This window comes from Hypomesus nipponensis, chromosome 4, assembly GCF_054491055.1.
Source record: "Hypomesus nipponensis isolate SF chromosome 4, ASM5449105v1, whole genome shotgun sequence".
Classification (NCBI taxonomy): domain Eukaryota; kingdom Metazoa; phylum Chordata; class Actinopteri; order Osmeriformes; family Osmeridae; genus Hypomesus; species Hypomesus nipponensis.
This window is the reverse complement of record NC_140364.1, coordinates 6,014,746-6,026,946: the sequence shown is the minus strand read 5'-3', so window position 1 is coordinate 6,026,946 and position 12,201 is coordinate 6,014,746. Positions and strand designations below refer to the sequence as shown.

Below are 12,201 nucleotides of genomic sequence, written 5' to 3'. Positions count from 1 at the left end.
GGCTTTCTGGCAAGAAAATCCAATTAACTTTTTCTTTTTTTAAAGTTCTCTTTTAATCAAGTCGTTTGCCTTTTAATTGACACATTATCCCACATGGGTTTTATCTCTTCAGTAGATGCTTATGCACCCTCTATTAACACAGTTGGAATGACTCAGAACGAAGGTAGCCTACTCCTAACGTAAGACTTCATTGGCATATCCAATTAACGCAGAAATGGGATGGGATGATATCAATCATGTCTGTTTCGGCGTAAATAAAGTACAGTCTTCTCTGTCGCCCTCTAGGGGTAAAGATCGGAACGTTCATTCAATGTCACACTAAACTCACCCTGCTGAGGTCAAATACGTTGTGTAGGCATATGCTATCAGTTAGCTATCAGGCCCTTTGCTGAAACATAAATTGACTTGTCCAGTGCGGTAGTAAATCAGTTGTTTCACACCCTAGGTTAACCCTGAACTGTTAACAGGAAATTACAGAGCTAGCCTATACATCAATCAAATGGCCCTCAGTCCACTTTCATTAGCAGTGTTTACTTTGTTTCTTCGCATTCTAACAAATGCAATTACCGGCTCTGCTGTCTGCTGCCTCATTTGAAAATGTAGCCTTAACTTCGGAATTAATAAACGCTGACAAGCACTTGCACCGAAATAAACGAGTAGCCTAGCCTAAATAATGTTGTGATGTGCCGCAGCTTATAACTGAGATCTTGCTGGGTTCACACGTCAAGGCCATGTGCATGCGGGGTTTCCTTCACTTCTCCTTAAACGTCAATTTTTCTATAAACCACCTATGGTAGGCTTCACTAAAACCTTTTTAACATAAACCAGAAACATCCTTAGTAGAATAAATTATGGTTCGGGGGCTACTAAACACATGCTAAATTTTAAACCAACCAATAGCCCCCTCACAACTTTTACGCACGTTTCCTAAGACTGATGTTATTCATATATAAAGTATTCACTGGAAACAGTAAGCGTCCGTGTAGATTCTGTCTATGGTGAAACTGAAGAGCCGCACGAACACGCGCGTGAGCAGTCTGGTCCCTCAAATTGAAATACAGGACGGCAACACCCTTTCACTTACAGAGTCATCTTCACAAACCTTCGCCGTTCACCGCGGTTGTCCTTACGATGATGTGTAGATGGAGACACGGATTTTGACGGATTCGTTACCTATAAACAAAGGGTTTCGTTTCGGGACTAAGTTTCTCAATGTTTACCCTACAGATATTTTATCTAGGGCTTCACACCGTTCCTGCTGTGGAGCGCAGTAACTTTACCAAGCCCTAAAACTTGCCTTGTTGTATGAGGTTCGAAGTGGCAGGTGACGTTACCTGGAATCCGGCTGAACTGATTAAAACTGAGTTTGTGACAATGTTGTGGACAATTGCACGCTGCAGAAAATTGGATCGGCAGAGGTGTGTGTTATTTGTTGATTATAATAGCCTACCTTTTTGAACAATATTGAAGCGTAGAGAGAAGACGGATGGACACAAGCGTACAGACGGTAGTTTTTCTAAAGGTGAATATAATTTGTATTTTCTTGATCCTTAACAATTTTAGCGAACTGTTTGTAAATATGTATTCTTTGCCACGTATTTAGGCTAGAGTTTATGATGTGCCTTGCACAAAATAGGACGGGGCTGTTCCTACGTATGAGCAAAAACTGTTTGCGATTATTAGACTGAACATATAACGTTATAGGTGGTGTCATATATTGCAATGTAAAACTGTTCATATAAAGTGTTTACATCACCCTTCAATAGTTTTCACTCAACACTATCTACGGTGTAAACGGTATCTAGCAGCTATTTGATTTTTGCAAGCTAGCCAAAATGAAATCTGAAGTACAATTGCCTACAGATGGGTACAGTATTCCTGTGGCCCTAATCATGTACATTACGATTTCTTATCAGCACATTCCACTTGATGGTACCACATGGGTCGTTTCATCTTCCAGATGAACCTCCCAGGTTAAGAGTTACACATCTTTTCAGATGCATATCTATTTTACTGTATGCATTGCTTCTGTACAATATGTAATCCTTATTTTTGATCACTGAGTTGTTGATCACTGAGTTGCTGCAGGTATGTCTGCATGTCCTATTAGACATCCTCAATCAGAGCGCAGGTGCCCTGCAACCACACACAGATGCCTGTGATGTCCAACCCAATTTTGAACGTTGCACACAAGATAATTCTGGGGTGTGCTGTGTGGGAAGTATACAAGATTCAGAATAGATGCTTGTGTTTGTGTGTGTGTAAAGGTACAGGGTCTGTATTGAACTGATGCTTGTGTTGTGGCCAATAGCCTCTCTTTACATTGGTCTTTGGGAAGTGCCGACTCAAACATGCTGTACCTGAAGGCTGTTACAGTGTCTTGCAATTCCTCAGAATTCTTGCAAATGAACAAATGCAAAGCCTAAATGTGTATTGATCCCCAACCTCTAACCATGTGAATGCAGACCGCCAGGCTCCTTTTTGAAATGCTTGCTTCTAGGCTGATAGTATCTTATTCAATGCATAAGTGTTTGAAACAGGAATGTTCCCTGACTGTGGTAATGTAACACCCAGCAAGATCTTCTGTAGAAAGGTGCTGTGACTAGAAGGAATCCTGTTGGTTGAATGTTTTCTTTTTTTTCTTTTCTTTTTTTTTACAAATTACTATTTTTTGATAATCTTAAACCAATTAACTAGCTTTGAGTATATTTATCTATTTCAGTGAATATCTAGAGTTAATTCCACAAGCTTTTTAATTAATTTTCCCCAAAATGTGTTTGGTAATTACTTTCCTTAAATGAAACAGTCCCCAAATAGGTCACAGCTATGGAGCAGTGTAGTGAGCGAGTGACACGCAAACTCATTTATAGGACCCTCCAGGCAGTCATGGATTTCTTTTTAACTCATAGACAATTTTCTTTCAGGAAGATAATTAGATTTTAGAACTTCAGTAACCTGTCCTCATTTGTATACCCCATCTTAGACTTGTAGATACCGTTACGGCCACGTGAGGCCTTTAGAAGTTGTTCAAGTATGGACTTAGTTTCCATGTTTTTGAGGACTGAGTTACATTTGACCAGCACCAGAGATATTGATAACATTTGTAATTTAATGTTAAATACAAATGCATATGAATTCAGTTAGAAGCTTACCATGGATATAAAACCTACAGCCAGGCTTTGTCATCATGCTGAAAGAGGTCACTGCACCAAAACATAAATGTGCTAAAACATTGTGTTTGTGTTGTTTGCATTCACAGACTCCCATTCTTCGATTCACAGAGTAGAGTCCTAGCTGGTAAAAACACAGAACATGGCACCATAATAATTACCACTCTATCCGTAGCTTGTTTTCCACCTGGTCAAACCTGAAGCTGTGAGTGGATCTCCGCTAAGCCAGTCCACAAAGGCACTGGAGTGAAATTACATTTTCCACTGTGCTCAACCTGCAAGTAACCCTGTTAGAATCTGTATTTGTGTCTTTTTTTTCTTTTGGGGGGGGGGGGGGGGGGGGGGGGGGGGGGTTGGATAACTTGATTTGCCAGATGGTTTGTTTCCCATAACCATCTGGGAAGTCATTCTTGGAATATGTTTGTAAAAGTGCCGGCACCTGCCAATACAAAATTATTGGCAGTTTATTGGATGAATCAACGCTATTGGATGTCTGTCAACATCAGTAGTTCCTCATAAGGAAATGTATATCTTGATGCTTGGAAATATGGATTCTCGCTTGGTCATGGTCTTGCTTATCCAGCTATCTTGCAAGGTTAGCAGTGGGTGGTGGGGGAGGGTTGGTACCAAATTAACATTTATCTTTCCTGCATGAAGTACAAATGAATAGGTGTACACTTTGATTCTGTTATCTGTCTCTCATCTCTCTCTACTTCTGTATTTCAGAGTCTTTTTCTCAGACAGCCCCCCACACACACACACACACAAACACACACACACACACACACACACACACACACACACACACACACACAAACACACACACACAAACACACACACACAAACACACACACCATAAAACACTTTCTAGCTCCCGTTGCCCCATCAGTAGTAAATTGCATACAAGGTAAAGCCATTCCCCTGTCTTTGACGTTTGGTCCCTGCCTCCTCTTTGCTTGTCATCCTACCCTATTCTGCCCCATTAGATCCTGCTGTCTACTGAAGTGGCTGTGAATGGGCCAGTGGTGTTTCGCATAATGGCAAACAAATCCTGGTGAATCAATAGTGAGAGTATGTCTGCAGTGGACCTGGGGCATTGGGGGCAGACAGGGATCAATAGGAGCACAAACACAGTGATAAGTGATCCATTTCTTGGTTTACTCTGGAAGAGATGTAGATTAAAACTCTTGTGGGTCTGTTCTGCACTGATCTTCTAGGTTTTATTCCATCACAGTCACCTCTCTTCCTTTGATTGAACTGGTCATATGTTCAGGTCATATGTGCATTGTTGAGGAGACAATATGGGGTGACAACAGTTCACCATGATTTCATGTGATCTGTGAGTGCTTCATATGAATCATTTAGACTCGCATTGCCACATTGTGTCACTGTTAGACAGTGACTGTTTCCTCATTTGAATAATGAATGATGTTGAAGTAGAATGTAGAAAACAAGATATGATTCATATTGGTCATTACAGTGCAGCTGTTGTATTAGGTGCCATCTTTGCAGTCGTCCTCTCCAGATGAATTTGAGGATGTTTCTATGCATACGAGCAACCTGCAAGTCTTCTATTTTAATGTTTACTCAGTGTGCATTGTCTACATTCACTAGTTAATTGCTCTGAATTTGTTTCAAATTAGTGAACCTTGCGAAATAATGCTTTCAAGAGAAGCTTCTTATTTAGGGCCCCGCTGATGCATTAAATAGAAAAGCAACATAATTAATTCCTCAGCATTTAAGGTTCAGGCTGCAGCTTGACACTAATTTGCTTCTCCCTGCGATTCTGCGGCATTTAGACTCAAACAAGCCTTTAGAGCAACTAAGTTGACTGCTGTCTCTGCAAATGAAAACACAGCAACACATTAAGAATAATGAAAACCCAGGCCAATGAGAACCACACGCGCGGTGAATGAAACCACTTTCACACGGGGTCAGGCACAGAGGTCTTCGTATAGCAAATATGTTTGTTAGTCATCTTGTGCAAAGTAGGATCTGGATTTTGAAAAAGAATTCATTGCTAAGTGGACGGAAATTCATTTCGAATCACACAGCTGTCTTGTTCTTCCACAGAGACGAGCTATAATCCTGGATGGGTGTGACCTCGACTCCAACCCCCTTGGCCAGTGAAGCCCTCCTTCCCATCTCGCAGTGTACCCAGGCAGGGTCCCCCAGCTGAGCTTCCGACATGTACCAGGAGGTGGCCTTTCTGGCTGGCAGCACAGAGCACCAGTTCACCACCTACCATTTCAACCCCCTGGAGAGCACCCAGGAGGTCTCCTCTGCCAAGGGCCTGTTCTACAAGCGAGTCCAGCTGCTACCCCAGCCCTGGCCGCGGCCCCAGCCTCAGCCCCAGCCCAAGCAGGAGGACCAGGATCCGGATCATGCTGACAGCGCCGCCATCATCAACGTGGGAGGAATCAAGTACCGCATCCCCTGGTCCACGCTGGAGGAGTTCCCCCTGACCCGCCTGGGCAAGCTGCGCGGCTGCAGCAACCTGGAGGAGATCATGGACGTGTGCGACGACTACGACGGCGCCCGCAACGAGTACTTCTTCGACCGCAGCCCGTCCGCCTTCCGCACCATCGTGACCTTCCTGGCGGCGGGGAAGCTGCGTCTGCTGCGGGAGATGTGCGCCCTGTCCTTCCAGGAGGAGCTGGCGTACTGGGGCGTGGAGGAGGCCAGCCTGGAGTGGTGCTGCCTTAGGAAGCTGAGGCTGAGGCAGGAGGAGCAGCGCGCGCAGCAGAGGCTGGAGGACGAGGAGGCGGAGCTGACCTCGCCACAGTCCTGCGAGGAGTCCCAGCAGCCGCCCGGGGCCGGGGGCCCGGAGGAGAGCCGTACGGCGGGCTGCATGCGCAGGCTGAGGGACATGGTGGAGAACCCCCAGTCGGGGCTGCCGGGGAAGATCTTCGCCTGTCTGTCGGTGGTGTTTGTGGCCATCACGGCCGTGACGCTTTGCGTCAGCACCATGCCTGACCTGAGGGAGGAGGAGGAGAGGGTGAGTTGCCACTAACAACCTCCCCTTCTCTTTCATGATCTACGGCGGAAAGCCTGAGTCTGGTGCACAGAGCAGCCATATTCACTTAAGGGTCATTACAAACTGTAATTACATTGAACGAAACCATCAATAGACGTTCTGTCCTTTTGTCTTTTTCTTCAGTATTGTAGTAGTTTGTTAGAGATAATGGAACTCCCTATCCTGCCAGTCTACATTTTCGATATTTTCAATATTCGACATTAAAGTGACAGCGAGAGCAACAATGCACACGACGCAGTCTCAAGTTCCAGTCTTGGCAATGCAAACTTGAGTGTTGTCTTTATAGTACTTTTTTTATATGGCTACGCAAGGTTTATAAATGAGGCCTGAGGTGTTCTCCTTCCTTTGTATCAGCCACCTAAGCGCTCAAATGGGTTCAAGACATTATAGATACAGTAAGAGGGCAAAATATTAATTATCTAAATATATCTTCTAAACCATTTACTTCTTTTGATTAAAAAGTTTTCCAATTTACACCTCCTCCTAGTTACTTATGATTATAACACTAATCTGTCTAACAGCAGTGCATCCTGTGGTTCCTGGTCCTGTATTAATGATTAGAGAGAAGACTTCCTCTTGAGAGTTTGTCTCAGAGGAACTGAACCTTGCTAGTGCTATTGATCTAACAACTGTAGTTCACCAAATTAAATTGAAAGATATCTTCTTCCAAGCCTCTTTATGTCTAGCATAAAGATGGTTGGAGATCGGAAAGAGAGAGAGTGAAATAGAGAGAGAGAGAGAGAGATCTAGAGAGAGAGAGAGACTGAGAGCAACCTTAGAGTTGTAGCTCACTAGTGTCTTTGTGTGGGGTCGATTCACCTCCTGAATGACATCAATAAAGCTTAGGATGATTAAAGAAATCCCCTTGGCTGCTCCCACTATCAAAGGAACACATCCAAATCAGAGAGGCTCGGGGTGAAAGAGTGAGGAAGTGCACCGTCTTCAAAGACAAATCTGTCTTAGACCGCTGGAGGGTGAAGCCCAAAGCCAGACCCTCTCATGGAGGCAACTGTTTCATCTCCCGTTAGAACACCTCACATCTTCAGAGAACTGGGAACAAACCTTGTTTCCACGCCATATCAGAATCACAAATAAATAACCATTGATCTCACACGCACGAAGAGCTCAAGTTCATAAAGTAATCGTTCCACTCCAAAGGGGATCGATTGAAACAAGAAACGAATGGTTTTCCCAAACCTGCAGAGGCTACAGAGGTATGAGCTGTCATATGAGCACTTAGCTTGTCTACTTTGTCCACACTCTTGGTGAGGTATTAAGAAGCTACACTTTCACAGGCACCCATACGCAAAATATCTCTACCTTCTACCTCGGGAGTTTATGTACCAGCATCCTGGCTCACTGTGGAAAAATAGGACATATCCGACAGCACTGAGTCTCTGTGGTGTGTGTTCACACCTGAATATAAACAGGGCTAGTTTGGACCCGTCTGCTGTGAGACAGTGTCCGTGTCTCAGAAAGGTTCAGGGTCCAAGCTCTCTGCTCCAGTCAACCCTTCTGTACTTTCTTGCCCAGGGTTCCTGATCCCCCCTGCCCGACCGTGGCCATAAATCCTGGCACTCCGAATCGAGTTGGAGCCGTAAATATAGGTCTCCCTTGATTAATGGAGCGTTCTGGATCTGAGGTGCATTCAATAGGGTCAACTGAAGAGGAGAGAGGGGCTGTGTTATTTGCAGTGGTATTACTAAAGTGCAGGGATCTGATCATTATTTGTGATCAGGTTTTAGAATCTGGTGTTTGACTGTTGTAAACTGTTGTGTGGAATATTGTTGTGGTGACGACAATCCTGCTAATCAGTTCTAGGTCCAGTATGTATCAAAAGCTTCACACAGTGTGAGAGATTTGGAGTATAAGTGAATAGCTCATTTATAGTGACACACGGCTTCAACTGTTCCCAGGTGCTAAAATGAGTGGAACTACACATTCTTGTAAACAGCAACCATAATTCTGCCACTCTTTCTTTCCGGATTTGATGTAAGCGCTACTGTAGTGCCATCATTCAGTCATATATATTGCTCTCTACCTACCTACTTCCCTCTCTTTCTTTCTATAAACACACACAAACACCCAGTGTCAGGGAGCTGAAATAGGCCTTGGATGCCCAAGCAGCTGACCACAGCGAGAATACTTCCTGTCTGAATATAACCTCAGAGGGCAGCAGCCAGTTTGTCTTGACTGTAAGCTTGACTGGCTGGCTGGCTGGTTAGCTGGCTGGCTGGTAGGCTGGCTGCAGAGGGATGCATGGCACAGGCATTCCAGCCCCCCACCCCCCGGGCAAAAATCCAACCCTTGTAAATAAAAGTTGACGGGCAGAAAGACTGCTTGGACCATAGCCAATGTCCTGATTTATGCACTTTAGTATGAGTTATATAAGTTATTTCAGTGTATTGAGAAACGAATAAATGAGGACAAACAAAATGCATATTGGAATGGATTTGAAGAGATGCTCCTAAATTCATGTATCCCTTGTGGTTGCATATTAAGCCTCCTCTTCCAAAGAAAAAATATCCATGATTTAGAGAACGTTAGAAACGGATTCTCAAAAGAATTTCTAAGACAGACTAGACTTCTCTGGCAGGGTCCTTTTACACACAGGAAACCCCACGCACGCGCATACGCGCTCACACACAAGACAGACAGTGAAATGAGGTGTTCGTACTGTCTGACACAGCTCAGGTTACTTCTACACACACGCCGGCAGCTGGGCTGATTGTACAGAACCCTATGAACACAGTTCACCAACATGTTGTTATATGGATGTAGCTGTCTGCTGAAAATGAATCATCTATGCGAGACTCTGAATGATGAGGATTGGAAATATTTCAGGCTTCATTGATTAACACTGAAGTACTGGGGGTAGAATATTTACAGCAGTGCTGAAATGCTGTTAGCTCTGAACTCTTCCTGGTTGATGAGACAATAAATGAAAAGAGAGAAAAGCCTTGAAATCCAATATGGCTGCCAGAGTAATATTACCACTCATACTCGGCCATCTTCCAGTAAAGGCCAGTGAGGTGAATAAAATGGGAGTGGTAAATAGAGTAAATCCATTAAAAGCTTCTCTGTTCCATGGAAAGAGCCTGCACTAAGCACAAAGCATGTTTGTAAATCATGCCCACTCACAAACATCTTGAAGATCAGAGGTTGCTAGTATCCTTCCGGCTGTTTGGGTGTGCTTGTCTACAGAGCAGTAGGGGTCAGAGTCCTGTTCTCGCCGGAACGGATAATTGTGTGTTTTTAATTTGATTTACAAGAGCTCAGTATACAGCAGAGCATTTATTATGGAACCTAGCATACAAACAATACTGGGCTAGAAAGCTCTCCTATCGAAGGAAGGCAGTAGTGAACCACTAAACTAAATGTTCCATGCTCTGACCAAATTTGACTTAGCCATACTGCTTCATTTACTTCTATTATAAATGTCACGTGGACATACACACATATTGTACACATAAATACACAAACATGTAGCCCACACATTCAATTTGCCGACATACTTTATACCTACCAAGCAGTAGGTTGGAGATGAACAGACGTGGAAGGCTTGTGTCAGGAAACAACACCTTGGCTCTTTTGTGAATTCTCATTTCGCTGATGTCTTCTGCCAACACAGCTTCGCTCATACAGTGCTGCCCAAATCACATTTAGTGAAATAAAAACTATGTCCCCAAGCTCTGTTTTCCTTTCTTCTGTCTTAGAATGCAGATGCAGCCTACTTCTTTTCTCCGGGTATGTACGCAGTGTATACAGTAGCCTACAGTATATATGTAATATAGTGTATGAGATTGTGTGGGCTTTCTGTTTAGCATATTTTAATGGTAGTAATCTTTTTATGAATTCATCAGGTTTTTTTTTTTTGTTCTTTAGCAGAGCAACAGATGCTTACAATTCAGAGAACAGAATGAAAAATAAATGTAAAAAAAAAAAAAACTAATAACAAAGACTGTAGACAATAAATTAACAATAAGTTGTTACAGAGGACTGGCGACAACAGATATCTGAATCTCTATGGACCCACACACACGCGCATGCATGCGCGCTCACACAACATTCTTAATCTTCTGGGACTGTTCAAGTCATAACCCATTAATCACATGTAATTAGACTTTCAAAAATTGATGATGCTCATTTCACACAGGCTGGATAATTGCTTTCATTAAAGGGATGGGTGCTGATTCAGTGTGTCCGAAGTAAATGAAAGATTTGATCATATGGCAATAGTTTGCTTATCCCCAACTGCTCCCAAGAAATCTCTTAATGAGCTGATGAATACCAGTCACTCAGACAAGGAATGGAATGAGGACTCTCCCCAAAATTGTTCGTAATGCATTGGCCCATTTTAAACCCCATCTCCTTCAACAACGCTCACATTTCCTTTCAGCAATACTACCACCGTATAGAATACCAGACATGCTACGTGGGCCCGTTAAAGTTGACTTGTCATCGCCTAACTCAGCGTTGTCTGTTGTCTGTGTGTCGTCCCTCCCAGGGCGAGTGCTCTCAGAGGTGCCGCAACATCTTCGTCCTGGAGACGGTGTGCGTGGCCTGGTTCTCCCTGGAGTTCCTGCTCCGCTTCATCCAGACGCCGAGCAAGTGCGTGTTCCTGCGAACGCCCCTGAACATCATCGACGTCATGGCCATCCTGCCCTACTACATCACCCTCATCGTGGACTCTCTGTCGGTGGGCGAGAAGCCCACCGGCTCTGGGAACAACTACCTGGAGAAGGTGGGCTTGGTGCTGAGGGTGCTGCGAGCCTTGAGGATCTTCTATGTCATGCGCCTGGCCAGACACTCCCTGGGCCTGCAGACTCTGGGCCTGACCGTCAGGAGATGCACGCGCGAGTTCGGCCTGCTCCTCCTCTTCCTGTGTGTCGCCATGGCGCTGTTCTCGCCGCTGGTGTTCCTGGCCGAAAGCGAGCTGGGGGCGAAGCAGGAGTTCACCAGCATCCCGGGAAGCTACTGGTGGGCCGTCATCTCCATGACGACGGTGGGCTACGGGGACATGGTGCCGCGCAGCATCCCCGGCCAGGTGGTGGCGCTGTCCAGCATCCTGAGCGGCATCCTGCTCATGGCGTTCCCCGTCACGTCCATCTTCCACACCTTCTCCCGCTCCTACCTGGAGCTGAAGGAGGAGCAGATGCGCTCGCTGAGGCACAAGCCCGACTCGCAGGACAGCACCAAGTCCCAGAACAGCGAGGACTCCCAGGACACGGACAGCTTCCACGGCATCACGGAGGCCGTGGCCATCTCCGCCGCGCAGCGCAGGAAGTCGATGGCCCTCGCGTCGCAGAGGGCCTCCGAGATCGGAAAGTCCGTTCAAACTCCAAGTTGAAGTCTGTGTCCGTCGTGCTTGGCTGGACGAATGTTTGGTATGACTTGGTAGGGAGATATCTTCACAGGTGGCCACGCCCTTTAAGCTTTGTAATCTCCGTGCATGAGGGGTTCATTAAATGAGAAGTTTTTAAGATTTTATAAGAAAGCCGCTGGCGTCTTTTTAAAGACGCCAGTGGTACAAAGTTGACCAGATGACAAGGCTGTCGGAGGACGAGACCGTGTTTGACCAATGACAACATCCTGACAATGAAGGATTTTCCACACAGGATGCAGACAGTGACTGAAGCCCTCCACAAAGCAGAGAGAATGACAATCTATATTACTAGTATGCGCTCATTTCAGTTGAGGGGGGGGGGGGGGAGACCTCTGGGACAGGTTATTTGGCTGTATTAGTATTTGACATTTTTAGTATGCTTTGCTTTTAGACTCAGGTTTAGCATCTTTTAATAAATGGCATTAAAACCTGGTTGTCAGGCCCCCCAGGGTGATCCAATCTACACTTTGTTACATCCAAAGATTCCACGGTGTTTGACCAGGTTTCAGGCAACTGAAAGCCTCCACGACATAACCAAATTGTTTCTCTTCCTATCTGTCCAGGGTCTCTCTAGCTCCACATCTGTTATGATGAAAAGTGAGATGGCT

General features: G+C 44.9%; 1 protein-coding gene across 1 annotated transcript; it reads left to right on the top strand.

Moving 5' to 3' along the window:
- Window positions 1-5,256: 5,256 nt before the first annotated feature.
- Window positions 5,257-11,933, top strand: kcng2 (potassium voltage-gated channel, subfamily G, member 2). The gene is made up of 2 exons (XM_084695505.1): window positions 5,257-6,168; window positions 10,715-11,933. The coding sequence occupies exons 1-2, from the start codon at window positions 5,359-5,361 to the stop codon at window positions 11,555-11,557; spliced, it is 1,653 nt and encodes a 550-aa protein (XP_084551631.1). The 5' UTR covers window positions 5,257-5,358; the 3' UTR covers window positions 11,558-11,933.
- The last annotated feature ends 268 nt before the right edge of the window (window positions 11,934-12,201 follow it).